Below are 16,503 nucleotides of genomic sequence, written 5' to 3'. Positions count from 1 at the left end.
TCTGGACTACTGATGCCAGCAGGGAGATCCACTCACTCTTATTCATGCCCAGTACCCGAAGGAAGTTTCTCTTGCTAATGGACCTGTCCTCCAGAAACTTGTCCAAACCTTTTTTTTTTTTTTTTTTTTTTTTTTAAATCCTGCCAGAATATTAACCTTGAACACATTTTCCGGCAACAAATGTCACTGCACGATTGAGTGTTGAGTGAAAAAATATAATCTCTCCCATTAATTTACAATCTGCTTCCAGTCCGTTTCATGGAGTGTCTGCTGGGTAAAATAACTCTCCCCATGTACCTGCTTCACTCCATTCATGATTTCATAAACTTTCATTGCATTCTTTTCCAATTATCTCTAATAGACTTCCTTTCTGTCCCACACCTGAAGAAGAGCAGAGAGGATCTGTTGCCACAGCTCCAAAGCATGTGCAACATTCCCAGGAAGGTTCCCCGCATTTAGCACAACTGTGTACCTCCAGGCAAATCCTCTTGTATGTAAATCAATCCTTCTGAATAAAGTTGAGATGAGTTACCCTGGGGCAGAAGCCCCCACATCTGTTTCTCACTCATCCCTCCTTTCCCAGGCAGTTCAGTAGCCAAGGTGATATGCAAATGAGACATTAATATAATGTAACCATCACCCTAGCACATTACTTGTACTGGGAAATAAGAAGTGTCTGTATTTTATGTCCCATAATAGTACAAACCTAATGTGCACAGTGGGCGTGAGAGGTATATTTTATATTATATCATAGAACACTCTACACACAATCTGGTAAAGCAAAACCTAATTTACTAAATGTTGTGAATATATGGATAATAAATCAGCAAAGAAATATCAACATTAAATACAGTATCACAGTAAACTGTATATAAATCAATACAGGTAAATAGGAGATAGACAAAAATAAAGATAGAACAATAAAGAATGAACACCTCCCTTATATACCCTCCTCATATAAGCCAGCATTCGTAGGAAATCCGGAGGACTTTTACACGCCCGGAGACTCTGAAAAAGAACCAGCTATTCACTCTCTGTCCTTCTCAGCTCATCTAATTAGAATAAGCAAATGCTATGCTTTATACATCTTTCTGCAAGTTAGATATTTCAAAGGCATTTCAGATGAAACAGATCTAGTAAAGCAGGAAGATAGACAATTTCCCTCACCTTAATCCTCAACCTCCCAATACTAATACAATTCATGGCAACGTAGCCTTAAATAAGGAAGGGAAGTTCTCCCATCCCTCAAAGACCTCTGTAATATGTTCACTTTTATTTGACATTTTCTCTTATCCCAAACTACCTAACAAAAGGAGTCAACTCCAATGAACCACCTCCCTGGAATTGGAAATGGGGTGCATAACCTCTGTAAATTTCGTCACCACCACTAATTCAGTTTTGCCTACAAGTGTATTACCAGGGTCCAACCCTGGGATTCTTCCTTAAATGTATTAATAACCAGATCAAGGCTGAGAGTACAGAACTCACTCTAATCCCAATATTCTGATTTATTTCTAACTCTTTGAGGAGGAATTTCCCAGGTCCCTAGGCATCTTAGGCATGGCCGCATTTACGATTTGGGTACCCACAGGCAGGATTGGAGTGTGGGGAATGGGAAATCATAGAGAAAGGATAGTGGTTGAACTTGCTGTAGCTCCCCCATTCCCCTCCAGCGTCCCAGAATCCCATAGCAGTGTCCCTTTGACATGGATGCTGGAGCAGGCTCTTCCTTGGCACAAGGTATTTGGCGCCCTAGAGAATTGCTTAGATTGCATAAGCCTACATCTGGGCATGATCTTAGGCACATACTGGAAATAGCCTTGTCCCAGCTACTGGTATAATCAGAGGACTTACCAGAATTTTGGATAATAAAAATGGTCTCAAAGAGCTTCTGACTCTCTGAGAATAATGCCATTTATATATAGGGGAACCATCATACTTAAAAGCTAGAATATCTTTTCTTCTTACTTGGAGTCCATTGGATTCTGTAACTACTTTTAAACACTGTGATAAGAGCAGACTCAATACCTTCAAGATTGTTCTAGATTTCCATGGGAATCCCATGCTGCATGCTCTTGCTCTCCTATAGAAATAGGAGAATCCAGTATGTCTCAGTTATACTCTTTCCTAGGAACTCCCTTATTCCTTCACACCTCAGCCTGGGTGCATGCAACCCCCCACAGTCCTGCTGCAACCTCGCTTTAAGGCTCTTGTTTCATGCTCTTTTCAGACCTATATGTGGGTTTACTTTGAAAAAAGATCTTTTTTCTTCATCCACCCTCACCCTGGATCTCCTACTTCAGTTCTGCCCCTCTTGCTCGCATTCCTTTTCCAGAGGACTCCACCTCCAGGGGTTCTTCTGCCTTGCATGGCACATCCCAACTGGGAGAAGCAACATGGCGGCAGACTTCCACCAACCCCAGACATTCTCTGGCTCAGTATTCCCATGTTTTCCTCCCTCCACCAACGCTCCCTTTCCTGAAGCTGTGCTGGATGTAAAAGCCCAGAGGAGACAGGAAATTGCTGATTTTCAAGCATCGCTGCTGACCTGAAGGGAGCTGCAACCTGCTCTCTGAGCCGCAGGATAGATCGCCAGTACTTCATGTGGGTGCAAATGAACGAGACTGGGTGTCCTGTGTGACTTCCTGGCAAGAAGGGAAAGGGGAAGAAATGACAGACAGGAGAGGGTCAGGCAGAAATGAAAGGCCACAGGCCAAGCCCTTCCGAGTGTGAGTTAAATATTCACATCAGTGCATGAAAAGGTAAGGCACGCAATTTTAAAGAATCTCCACTTTATTATTAGTATCAAATCCCTATTTACAGAGGTTTCAAACCCTTTCAAAGGCACCGGTTCCAGAGAAAAATATGCAAGTGCTGGTATTTCAGGGGCATTGCTTCTCCTTGCTTTTGACCGCCTGAGGGAACCCCCAGAAGAGTCGTGTGTGTGTTCACAGAAAAACAAACGTGTATGAAAGAAAAATGAACAGGTAGCAAGTATCAGAACATGGGCTGAGGAGAGAGAGGCTGGAGCTGCTTTGTGATATCAAAGGTCACGTAAAAATGCTAGTGAGACAATTTTAACATCAAGTCACTCAATAACTGGATAACGGGTGCACTGTACGAGCATAGAGACCGCATGGATTATGCTTTACCTAGACAGAGCAGCTCAGATCCTGCCCATCCCTGTAAATCAGGAGAGCTTCCAAGAGTCAGTGCAACTCGACCCTGCACCCCGCTGCCAGATCCCCTTCTATCAGAGGTATGGGAGGAGCACGATAAGGGGCTCGCTGCACCCTGGCTGACGCAGGACCCATTCCTGGTGTGGGAATCAAAGCCTGCAAAGCTGCTCTCCGAGGGGAACTTCTGTCACAAAACCTAAAACTTTTCTGGATAAGAGAATATTGTCCACAGCTTTGGAAGAACAGGCTCAGTACAGAGACACAAAGCAAAGCTTGGAGGCGGAACGTTAACGGAAAAGAGCACAGGCAATGGTTTAAAAAAAACAAAACAAGGAAGAAAGCCCCTTATGATGATCTGTAATTCAAAGTGAATAATTCCTTTCAGTGCATTCAAAGCATAAAGATTTGTGAGCAAAAACGTGGAACATTTCCAGTACAAGCACAGTCATCTTTGCCCAAGATCTCCTGCTAGGGTTTGCCTTGGACCGTTCATACAGTGATTAAGTACCAGGAAGTGTCCATAGTCACTCCGTCACTCCGCACTACTTTTCCTTTGCGTCGCCATCAACTTTGCCTGAGAAAAAAAAAGGCAAAAAATGAATTTCAGAGTTTTCCTGACTGAGGATACAGGAGAATGAGCGCGGGTGGTTCGGTGCCTGACAGCGGGTAAGTGACAGGGTAGTTCCCACAGTGAAGCAGCTCTCTGATACACCCAGCAGAGAGTAACATTTTAGCATTGCAGTAAAAGCAGAGCTCCCTAATTCATGTGCATACAACTTGTAAGTTCCATAAATAATCTTTCCAGCTCTTTCTAATGAACCCAAATGTGCAATCAGAATTATCCTTAAGGCAGGTTACACCTTTCACGTCTCAAACACTTCCAGCTGCAAGGTTCCAACATCTGCAGAGCCCTACCTACATCTTCCAAAACACCCTGGGCCTGGCTCAGATCTAAACATCCCACCATGTGATGCTTACAGAGGGCACTTAATGGAGCTAAACCCTGCCAAATGATGGGGTTTTCACACGGTTTGAACAGGCCCCTTTGTAGATTTCTTTGGTAAGATAAAGCAAACTAGTTAGGGAGCAAAGCGCTCAGAAACAACACACAAAGCTATGACGTTAGTCCAACAAAATGAGATTACCTACAGCTCTTTCTTCAGCTGATTTATTTGGCCAAGAAGAACTTGGTCATCATAAACTGCTGGCGGATTTCTTTTCCGCACACTCATAAGATTGTGGCGGCTTACGATGCTAAAGCACACACAAAAGTTAGAGTTACTAAGCAATAAATTGCTCCTTTTAAAATGTAACCCCAAGAAAGTAATATGGGACTTTAGTCTGCGGAGGAATTAGGATAAGGTGCTGTGCATGTCCCAAAGGCTTGCTGACAGGGCCATGTGTTCCACATTACTGGGCTCTCCAGCCTCCCCCAGATGTGCTGGATGGACTGTGGAAGCCCTTTATTTGCTGGACGTAGAGTACAGTGTGGGTAACACAAAGGGTAATGTAGGAGGATTGTGAATTATTTTCTGGAGCAGCCCTAAAACGTTGTACTGAATTTTAAATTGAACAGGCAGCAAATGAAGCACAGACAAAACAGGCCCAATACGCTCACGTATGGCTTGGCCAGTTAATAACTCGCGCAGTGACTCGGGGCCGCAATAATCTATTCCTGAAAACAGAAGCATCTGCAGGACTGTGGGAAAGTTGTGAACTTCTCAGCACTCGTAGTTTGGAGTATCCTGATTTTATTAGACTTTGAATACGTACCTTCATGGTTACTCCACTGTCTAGGAGCACCCACAGCCCGCGTACGTGAGAAGAAACTGTAACTTCATATCCAACAAACTCAAATTTAGGTAAATTGGCCACATATGTATGCTGAGTCAGAAACATTTCGGTTTTTGAAATTTTTAAGGATAGCCTGATATGGAAGAGCCTTCTGCATGCAGCACAGTCTGAATTATCAGGAAGGCTGCTCATCCCATAAAAAGGCTGCTAATAGTAATTTTGTTATGGGTTTGACAGTTGCTTAGTTTAATTGTAACTGAAGGCATGGGGGTAACTTGCACGAAGCAGCAGTTATTACCCTTAACTGAAACATGGGGGTAACCTGCACAGAGCGGCAGTTACTACCCTTAACAGAAACATGGGGGTAACCTGCACAGAGCAGCAGTTACTACCCTTAACAGAAACATGGGGGTAACCTGCACAGAGCAGCAGTTACTACCCTTAACAGAAACATGGGGGTAACCTGCACAGAGCGGCAGTTACTACCCTTAACAGAAACATGGGGGTAACCTGCACAGAGCAGCAGTTACTACCCTTAACAGAAACATGGGGGTAACCTGCACAGAGCGGCAGTTACTGCCCTTAACAGAAACATGGGGGTAACCTGCACAGAGCGGCAGTTACTACCCTTAACAGAAACATGGGGGTAACCTGCACAGAGCAGCAGTTACTACCCTTAACAGAAACATGGGGGTAACCTGCACAGAGCGGCAGTTACTGCCCTTAACAGAAACATGGGGGTAACCTGCACGGAGCGGCAGTTACTACCCTTAACAGAAACATGGGGGTAACCTGCACGGAGCGGCAGTTACTACCCTTAACAGAAACATGGGGGTAACCTGCACGGAGCGGCAGTTACTGCCCTTAACAGAAACATGGGGGTAACCTGCACGGAGCGGCAGTTACTGCCCTTAACAGAAACATGGGGGTAACCTGCACGGAGCGGCAGTTACTACCCTTAACAGAAACATGGGGGTAACCTGCACAGAGCGGCAGTTACTACCCTTAACAGAAACATGGGGGTAACCTGCACGGAGCGGCAGTTACTATCCTTAACAGAAACATGGGGGTAACCTGCACGGAGCGGCAGTTACTACCCTTAACAGAAACATGGGGGTAACCTGCAGGGAGCGGCAGTTACTGCCCTTAACAGAAACATGGGGATAACCTGCACGGAGCGGCAGTTACTACCCTTAACAGAAACATGGGGGTAACCTGCACGGAGCGGCAGTTACTACCCTTAACAGAAACATGGGGGTAACCTGCAGGGAGCGGCAGTTACTACCCTTAACAGAAACATGGGGGTAACCTGCACGGAGCGGCAGTTACTGCCCTTAACAGAAACATGGGGGTAACCTGCACGGAGCGGCAGTTACTACCCTTAACAGAAACATGGGGGTAACCTGCACGGAGCGGCAGTTACTACCCTTAACAGAAACATGGGGGTAACCTGCAGGGAGCAGCAGTTATTACCCTTAACAGAAACATGGGGGTAACCTGCATGGAGCGGCAGTTACTATCCTTAACAGAAACATGGGGGTAACCTGCATGGAGCGGCAGTTACTGCCCTTAACAGAAACATGGGGGTAACCTTCATGGAGCGGCAGTTACTACCCTTAACTGAAGGCATGGGGTAACCTGTACAGAGCAGCAGGTCCTACCATAAGAAATGTTCTGGGTAGATTGGATGTACAAAATATTGAGTCACAGACAGGAATGGAAACCTGTATATCGTCAGCACATGTGTGGAAATTTAGACCAAGACATCCTGAGAGCTTGCACAATGAAGCTAAATAAATATTAAACAGTGCAGCCGAGGGCTGAGCCTTATGGCGTAAACATTTTCTACTCGTCTGCCTATGTCAGCCTCAGCTTAGATTTAAATTTTATCCAGCAAGTGAGTGAATGATTAGTTACTCAGCACAAAGGTCTGTGGTGCAGAGAGATGGAGTTCAGGAAAGGCCACTTGGAACTATTCGAGTTAGAGCAGATTTGCGTTCTCACCTTTTGGGACAAATTTCAGCGAGCTGCTGAATATTCAGAAGCGGGACTGCCCCCTCTTTGGCCCATCGTTGACGAACTCATGGCCCAGGCCACTGCCACATTTTCCACAGGACACCTGAAGGATGCAGCAAGAGAGCAGGACAGGGTTATAAACGCAAAATGCAGTGAATCAATGCGCTGTGGAGCGCAGAGCTGCTTCCAGGCAGAGAGGGGCGCGGCGCAGGGACAGTGCTGGCAAGACAAGCACCGACAGTGAAATAAACACCGTACAACGAGAGGCCTTAAGCCACTCCTCAGCGGGACGTTCCCCAGAACCGGTGCCCCCTCTCGGTGTGATGACGGGAAGTAGGGCATTCTAGATGTATTAATTAGGAAGCAGTCACTAGATGCCATGGTGTGTACCTTCTTGTGTAATCTGCATTCCCTTCTGCCAACCTCCACTCCCCACTTCTCGGCACACAAACAGACCAAGGTTAAGACGCGCCATCACCACAATCCATCCCTTTCTTTACGAGCCCTTATCCACTCGCTCATCACCTCCCGTTTAGACTACGGGCTGTCCAGTGGACCATCTACCCCGCTACGGTCAATTCAAACTTAGCTACACAACTTATCTTCCTCCAAGATCATCAGAAGCAAGTCCCCATCTGCCTCTGCGTACAGTGCAAGCGGCATTACTGCCCTCCCTTCACCCCTCCTTGTGACCTCAGTTCTTATCCGTGGCCTTCACCTCCAGCACCTTCCCGAGTTGCTGCCTCAAGCTCCCTCTCCCACAATCTTAAACCTCGCCTTTCCCCAGTCGCAGCCCTGTCAATGTTAACCAGGTTTTCTATAATAAATGCATTTCCTGAAGCCTCTTATTTGTCTGGACTGCACTGTAAGCTCCATGGAGCGGGGACTGTTTTGTGGGTGTGTCTGTATAGTGCCGTGCATGCTTGGTAGTGCTACAGAAAGCATTAGGAATGGATTCTAGTGCTGCTTCGGTCCTCCCCAGCTATAAACAGAACAGATGTGCCATTTATAGGGCTCTTGGAGGTCTGTTTCAAGCTAACTTTGGGGATATCCCGTTACACCTCTGTTTTTAGACATTTTCCACAATAATTCACAAAGCGGGTAAATTTAGATAAGGCACGAACAGGCGTGCCCGGGTTATAGCTCAGCTGCTCAGCACTGATTTTCAGCATAAACTGGCTAATTTTAGGCAGGAAACACCCAGCGCACAAAGAGCTGCCCTAAACCTATTCAGGCTAATTTTACCCAGCTAGATTTAGGAATATTTTAACCCAGTTAGGTTTGGCTGAGATTTTTCCTGCAGATAACTGGCTACAATTAACCCTGTAAGGGATTCGGTTTCACTCTGACCACTCAGATCCGGCCTGCATGTGATTATCATCTGCACTGAGCTTCTAACGTGGCTGCTTGCAGGGAACGTCCATTAACCAAGTTAAGAAAAAGTCAAACATACAATCCTTAGGGGTCTTCATCACTTAGTGAGTGCTACTCTGAGAGAAATCCAGCGGTGCACTCTGCCAGTGTGAGATTTCCATGGGAATTAGGCCTGGAAGACTTTTGCATTAGTACCAATGGGGAAAACTGCTTTGTAACAAGACCTCAGGGGTCAGCAACCTTTCAGAAGTGGAGTGCCAAGGTTTGTGTCAGTGGTGGACAACTCTCCTCCTGCTCAGCTTTTCAGCAGTTCCACTGAGTATGCAGGAGATGCATTGGCATGCAATGAAGGTAATGGTAATGCATGCAAATGCATCTCATGCATATTCACAGCTGTTTATGGAGCCGCATGCCAATGATACTTTTTTTTTAATGTCAGCAAGAGAGTCCAACTTACATTTTAACAGTAATTTCTCACCATGACCCAGTCTTCTGTATTTTACATTTGTTAATTGCTACTATCCAACAGTATGCAGCAATGTACACAAAATACCCGTTTCAGTCAGGCTTCACCCCATGCCTCTCTCGAGCCTCACCTTGAGGGCATCTTTCCGACCCTGCTCCTCACGCTTGGCCACGCTATCGGGATGAATTGTGTCGGAAAATGCTGGCCAGGGAGAGGAATGCTGATACTTAGAGCGACTGGAAAACAGTTCGTGGCCACATCTGCAACACACATATATACCTAAGACAAGAAAGAGAGGAATTATGGAGCGGGACAGCGAGTTACAACATTCCACGGAAAGAAAGGCCAAACCCCAGAGCAGCTCCTTTCTCTGTTACTGCACTTTATGCTTTTATCATCTTTAGTGTGATCTCCTTGGGAGCTGAGGAATCAGCAAGGGGAGGAAGCTTTGTTCGACCTATCCTTGGGCTTCCTCAGAGTTGTACTACTGACCACCAATGGAGTTCTCTTGTATTAGCAGTCTCATGGCTTAGATCAAAGGCCAATGGATCATTTTATGGACTTCTACTCAAGGAAAAACACGCCCTGTGGTTTACTTATTTATTTTAAAGATTTCTAGTCTGCAGGCAGAGAAAACATGAGCAATAATCATAACAGAACCAAATAACTAACACCCATCAGATTCATCAATCCCTCAGCCAAACGTGTCCATCTATGGCAAAACTGAAGTGTGCTCTGGGGAACAGGAGGAACTGCTACTTTGCAATTTTTGTAATAACACATGACAGGATATGGCAACATTGCCACAAGCCTGAAAGCTGATTGACTTCCACAGAAAGTAAGACAATCTTACCAACAAGTACATCAGAGAGAGTGTTAGAAAATAACATCCTAGCAATATTACTTCAAAGGCAGAATCCAACAAATTCCACCAACTGCACCAGCTTTCCACCCCTCCCCCTGCTTTACGAAACTCCTGTGCATAAGAACATAAGAACATGCCATACTGGGTCAGACCAAGGGTCCATCAAGCCCAGCATCCTGTTTCCAACAGTGGCCAATCCAGGCCACAAGAACCTGGCAAGTACCCAAACACTAAGTCTATTCCATGTTAGCATTGCTAATGGCAGTGGCTATTCTCATGTTGCTTCATACACCTAACCAGTGCCAGCATCCATCCTGCACAGCTCTGTCAGGAGAGCTACTCAACAGTCAGCAGTATAAACTTCCAGGAAAATATTTAAAGGCGTATTTCTTCCTGGTCACACTGAGAGCAAACATCTGGTCAGTGCGATATTCCGTTTTTGACACTTAAGATGCCACTAACATTTAATGTTAAAATGCCATCTCCTAAGGTTTGACTGTCTGCCTGAGTCAGTGGCACTGTGGACCGGATGGTACACACCCCAAGGTTCTGAAAGAACTAAAAAATGACATTTCAGACCTATTAGTAAAAATGTGTAACCTGTCATTAAAATCATCCGATGTACCTGAAGACTGGGAGATGGCCAATGTAACCCCAGTATTTAAAAATTTAAAAAAAAAAAATCTGCCCGGAAAATGGACGCTCAACTTTGCCGACGTCCATTTTCTGAACCTGTGGCTGTCAGCGGGTTTGACAACAGACGCTGGTAAAATTAAGCAACAGCTATCAGACCCGCTGACAGCCGCTGCTTCCACTAATAAGGAGGCGCTAGGGACGAGCTAGTGTCCCTAGCGCCTCTTATTAGCGCGGGTCGTAATTTAAATAGAGAATTGCGCGCCCAGGAGAGGTGCCTGTGCGCAGGTCGGGAGAGCCGGCACTTGCCTCGGAGCGCCGGCTCTCCCGCGGACTATATTGAATGGGCCTGAATGTCAGGTTCTATCTTAGGAGTTACCTCCCAGGAAAGAGATCTAAGCATCATAGTGGATAACACATTGAAACCGTCGGCTCAGTGTGCTGCGGCAGTCAAAAAAGCAAACAATGTTAGGAATTATTAGGAAGGGAATGGTGAATAAAATGGAAAATGTCATAATGCCTCTGTATCGCTCCATGGTGAGACCACACCTTGAATACTGTGTACAATTCTGGTCGCCGCATCTCAAAAAAGATATAATTGCGATGGAGAAGGTACAGAGAAGAGCAACCAAAATGATAAAGGGGATAGAACAGCTCCCCTATGAGGAAAGACTAAAGAGGTTAGGACTTTTCAGCTTGGAGAAGAGATGACTGAGGGGGGGTATGATAGAGGTGTTTAAGATCATGAGAGGACTTGAACAAGTTAATGTAAATCAGTTATTTACTCTCTCAGATAATCCCTGAAGTTAGCAAGTAGCTCATTTAAAACAAATCAAAATTCTTTTTCACTCAGGGCATAGTTAAACTCTGGAATTCATTGCAGGAGATGTGCTTTCAGCAGTTAGTGTTACTGGGTTTAAAAAAGTTTTGGATAAGTACCTAGAGGGTAAATCCATAAACTATTACGGTAATAATTAATGAGCAGTAGTAGCTTGTGATCTATCTAATGTTTGGGTACTTGCCAGGTACTTGTGACCTGGATTGGCCACTGTTGGAAACAGGATACCTGGCCTGATGGTCTGACCCAGGATGGCAGTTCTTATAGTGAGATGGAACTGGTCCAAGATTTGGAATGCACCCTTTGTAATCTAATTGATTATCAAATTATCTAATTTGTAATCTTATTGATTGTTAAATGTAATGCTACACATTCTCCGTTCAATACTATGTTTATTGTTTAATGTAACGCCCCCCGGCGACAGTTGTGTTAAATGGAAACCGACTTGATTTGATATATATATATCAAGAAAGTCGGTATATAAAAACCCTAAATAAATAAATAAATAAATAAACAAACAAACAAACCTCCTACACCCAATGCTCCTAAAACCTGATGGAGCACAGTTTGCGGTTGGAAAAGCATGCTATAAATAAATGAGGATTAAGATAATGATGACCCCCTATGGCCGCAGGCTGACCTCCACACCTTGCGGGATGTTGCCGAGGTCACTTGGGGGCACTGAGACGCTTGACAGAGGGAAGAAATCAAAGTCTGACTCATCTGGCCCCACTGAAAGAAAACGAAGGGGAAGAGGTGGTTCCTGCACATCCCCCACAGAGATCATGCAGGACTCCTGGGTCTGCTCCAAGTGAGCAGGATCCCTCCCTCCCCCGGCCCGGCAAGCACACACAGACCACTCTCCTCCCCCACAGAGATCATGCAGGACTCCTGGGTCTGCTCCAGGCGAGCAGGATCCCGCCCTCCCCCGGCCCGGCAAGCACACACAGACCACTCTCCTCCCCCACAGAGATCATGCAGGACTCCTGGGTCTGCTCCAGGCGAGCAGGATCCCTCCCTCCCCCGGCCCGGCAAGCACACACAGACCACTCTCCCCCCCCACAGAGATCATGCAGGACTCCTGGGTCTGCTCCAGGCGAGCAGGATCCCTCCCTCCCCCGGCCAGGCAAGCACACACAGACCACTCTCCTCCCCCACAGAGATCATGCAGGACTCCTGGGTCTGCTCCAGGCGAGCAGGATCCCTCCCTCCCCCGGCCAGGCAAGCACACACAGACCACTCTCCTCCCCCACAGAGATCATGCAGGACTCCTGGGTCTGCTCCAGGCGAGCAGGATCCCTCCCTCCCCCGGCCCGGCAAGCACACACAGACCACTCTCCTCCCCCACAGAGATCACGAAGGTCTCCTGGGTCTGCTCCAGGCGAGCAGGATCCCTCCCTCCCCCGGCCCGGCAAGCACACACAGACCACTCTCCTCCCCCACAGAGATCATGCAGGACTCCTGGGTCTGCTCCAGGCGAGCAGGATCCCTCCCTCCCCCGGCCAGGCAAGCACACACAGACCACTCTCCTCCCCCACAGAGATCATGCAGGACTCCTGGGTCTGCTCCAGGCGAGCAGGATCCCTCCCTCCCCCGGCCCGGCAAGCACACACAGACCACTCTCCTCCCCCACAGAGATCATGCAGGACTCCTGGGTCTGCTCCAGGCGAGCAGGATCCCTCCCTCCCCCGGCCAGGCAAGCACACACAGACCACTCTCCTCCCCCACAGAGATCACGAAGGTCTCCTGGGTCTGCTCCAGGCGAGCAGGATCCCGCCCTCCCCCGGCCCGGCAAGCACACACAGACCACTCTCCTCCCCCACAGAGATCATGCAGGACTCCTGGGTCTGCTCCAGGCGAGCAGGATCCCTCCCTCCCCCGGCCAGGCAAGCACACACAGACCACTCTCCTCCCCCACAGAGATCACGAAGGTCTCCTGGGTCTGCTCCAGGCGAGCAGGATCCCTCCCTCCCCCGGCCAGGCAAGCACACACAGACCACTCTCCTCCCCCACAGAGATCATGCAGGACTCCTGGGTCTGCTCCAGGCGAGCAGGATCCCGCCCTCCCCCCGCCCGGCAAGCACACACAGACCACTCTCCTCCCCCACAGAGATCATGCAGGACTCCTGGGTCTGCTCCAGGCGAGCAGGATCCCGCCCTCCCCCGGCCCGGCAAGCACACACCGACCACTCTCCTCCCCCACAGAGATCATGCAGGACTCCTGGGTCTGCTCCAGGCGAGCAGGATCCCTCCCTCCCCCGGCCCGGCAAGCACACACAGACCACTCTCCTCCCCCACAGAGATCATGCAGGACTCCTGGGTCTGCTCCAGGCGAGCAGGATCCCGCCCTCCCCCGGCCCGGCAAGCACACACAGACCACTCTCCTCCCCCACAGAGATCATGCAGGACTCCTGGGTCTGCTCCAAGTGAGCAGGATCCCTCCCTCCCCCGGCCCGGCAAGCACACACAGACCACTCTCCTCCCCCACAGAGATCATGCAGGACTCCTGGGTCTGCTCCAGGCGAGCAGGATCCCTCCCTCCCCCGGCCCGGCAAGCACACACAGACCACTCTCCTCCCCCACAGAGATCATGCAGGACTCCTGGGTCTGCTCCAAGTGAGCAGGATCCCTCCCTCCCCCGGCCCGGCAAGCACACACAGACCACTCTCCTCCCGCACAGAGATCACGAAGGTCTCCTGGGTCTGCTCCAAGTGAGCAGGATCCCTCCCTCCCCCGGCCCGGCAAGCACACACAGACCACTCTCCTCCCCCACAGAGATCGCCTCACGTACCAGGCTGGAAGTGACCCTGGAAAACCTCTCCGCCGAAGAAAGAACAGAAAGACATGATGGACCTGAGTCAGTGATGGACCTGAGTCAGTGATGGACCTGAGTCAGTGATGGACCTCAGTCAGTGACAGAGCTCGGCCCGAGCAGCGGTGTCAGATCTGAAACACAAAATGATCACACGGAACCTCAGAATGATGCAAGGAAGATGTCACGCGCTGCCGAGGCGGGCGCACGTGCAGCGCACGGGGAAAAGACGTTCAAGGTCCGCATAACATTGCCAAGGCTTCTTCCTGAACCCTGGCTCGAGCTCGGGAGCAGCAGAGGCCGCCGTTAGCACTCAGCTCCCTCCCGTCCCCCAACAAGAGGCACTGACAGCCCGCGGAAAGGAGAGCGAAGCCGGGAACGCACGCTCCCACCTCGTCCAGCCCTACCCGGAAGCCCGACACGGAGCACTCCGCTGATTGGCTGCAAGGGGCGGGGACAGCGAAAGGACGACTCAGTTGATTGGCTGTAAGCAGGAGCCGGAAAAAAGCTGCAAAAGAGACTGGGCGCCGGGCCGAGGAAAGGGAGCAAGCTCCGCCCCTCACCTCGAGGCAGGCAGGCAGGGGCGGGGTCAGGGCAGGGAGGACTCACCTGATTGGCTACAGGCAGGAGGCAAACCGGCTAACTTTATAGGCCTGACAAATTTATATGTGAAATGATTAAAATGAAACGGAAAAAATAAATTAACAAAATAGTAATAATGACAGTAAAATAAAATTACAACTTATAGAACTAAGCTATGCTCCACCACCCTCCCACCCCGCTTTGTTCCTTCAGTGCATTAATGACTGTGATGCTCTTTGGTTAGGTTCCTTGGGTCCTTCAGTGCATTAATGACTGTGATGCTCTTTGGTTAGGTTCCTTGGGTCCTTCAGTGCATTAATGACTGTGATGCTCTTTGGTTAGGTTCCTTGGGTCCTTCAGTGCATTAATGACTGTGATGCTCTTTGCTTAGGTTCCTTGGGTCCTTCAGTGCATTAATGACTGTGATGCTCTTTGGTTAGGTTCCTTGGGTCCTTCAGTGCATTAATGACTGTGATGCTCTTTGGTTAGGTTCCTTGGGTCCTTCAGTGCATTAATGACTGTGATGCTCTTTGGTTAGGTTCCTTGGGTCCTTCAGTGCATTAATGACTGTGATGCTCTTTGGTTAGGTTCCTTGGGTCCTTCAGTGCATTAATGACTGTGATGCTCTTTGGTTAGGTTCCTTGGGTCCTTCAGTACATTAATGACTGTGATGCTCTTTGGTTAGGTTCCTTGGGTCCTTCAGTGCATTAATGACTGTGATGCTCTTTGGTTAGGTTCCTTGGGTCCTTCAGTGCATTAATGACTGTGATGCTCTTTGGTTAGGTTCCTTGGGTCCTTCAGTGCATTAATGACTGTGATCCTCTTTGCTTAGGTTCCTTGGGTCCTTCAGTGCATTAATGACTGTGATGCTCTTTGGTTAGGTTCCTTGGGTCCTTCAGTGCATTAATGACTGTGATGCTCTTTGGTTAGGTTCCTTGGGTCCTTCAGTGCATTAATGACTGTGATGCTCTTTGGTTAGGTTCCTTGGGTCCTTCAGTACATTAATGACTGTGATGCTCTTTGGTTAAGTTCCTTGGGTCCTTCAGTACATTAATGACTGTGATCCTCTTTGCTTAGGTTCCTTGGGTCCTTCAGTGCATTAATGACTGTGATGCTCTTTGGTTAGGTTCCTTGGGTCCTTCAGTGCATTAATGACTGTGATGCTCTTTGGTTAGGTTCCTTGGGTCCTTCAGTGCATTAATGACTGTGATGCTCTTTGGTTAGGTTCCTTGGGTCCTTCAGTGCATTAATGACTGTGATCCTCTTTGGTTAGGTTCCTTGGGTCCTTCAGTGCATTAATGACTGTGATGCTCTTTGGTTAGGTTCCTTGGGTCCTTCAGTGCATTAATGACTGTGATGCTCTTTGTTTAGGTTCCTTGGGTCCTTCAGTGCATTAATGACTGTGATGCTCTTTGGTTAGGTTCCTTGGGTCCTTCAGTGCATTAATGACTGTGATGCTCTTTGCTTAGGTTCCTTGGGTCCTTCAGTGCATTAATGACTGTGATGCTCTTTGCTTAGGTTCCTTGGGTCCTTCAGTGCATTAATGACTGTGATGCTCTTTGGTTAGGTTCCTTGGGTCCTTCAGTGCATTAATGACTGTGATGCTCTTTGGTTAGGTTCCTTGGGTCCTTCAGTGCATTAATGACTGTGATGCTCTTTGGTTAGGTTCCTTGGGTTCTTCAGTGCATTAATGACTGTGATGCTCTTTGGTAGGTTCCTTGGGTCCTTCAGTGCATTAATGACTGTGATGCTCTTTGCTTAGGTTCCTTGGGTCCTTCAGTGCATTAATGACTGTGATGCTCTTTGGTTAGGTTCCTTGGGTCCTTCAGTGCATTAATGACTGTGATGCTCTTTGCTTAGGTTCCTTGGGTCCTTCAGTGCATTAATGACTGTGATGCTCTTTGGTTAGGTTCCTTGGGTCCTTCAGTGCATTAATGACTGTGA

General features: G+C 48.1%; 1 protein-coding gene across 1 annotated transcript; it reads right to left on the bottom strand.

Moving 5' to 3' along the window:
• Positions 1 to 775: 775 nt before the first annotated feature.
• MSRB1 (methionine sulfoxide reductase B1) lies at positions 776 to 14,387 on the bottom strand. Its single transcript, XM_029577581.1, has 5 exons — positions 14,070 to 14,387; positions 13,957 to 14,035; positions 8,960 to 9,108; positions 6,978 to 7,092; positions 776 to 3,753 (listed from the first exon to the last, which is right to left on the bottom strand). The coding sequence occupies exons 2-5, from the start codon at positions 14,009 to 14,011 to the stop codon at positions 3,722 to 3,724; spliced, it is 351 nt and encodes a 116-aa protein (XP_029433441.1). The 5' UTR covers positions 14,012 to 14,035; positions 14,070 to 14,387; the 3' UTR covers positions 776 to 3,721.
• Positions 14,388 to 16,503: the final 2,116 nt, after the last annotated feature.

Source organism: Rhinatrema bivittatum, chromosome 14 (assembly GCF_901001135.1).
Source record: "Rhinatrema bivittatum chromosome 14, aRhiBiv1.1, whole genome shotgun sequence".
NCBI classification, from domain to species: domain Eukaryota; kingdom Metazoa; phylum Chordata; class Amphibia; order Gymnophiona; family Rhinatrematidae; genus Rhinatrema; species Rhinatrema bivittatum.
This window is presented reverse-complemented; position numbering and strand designations above follow the sequence as displayed.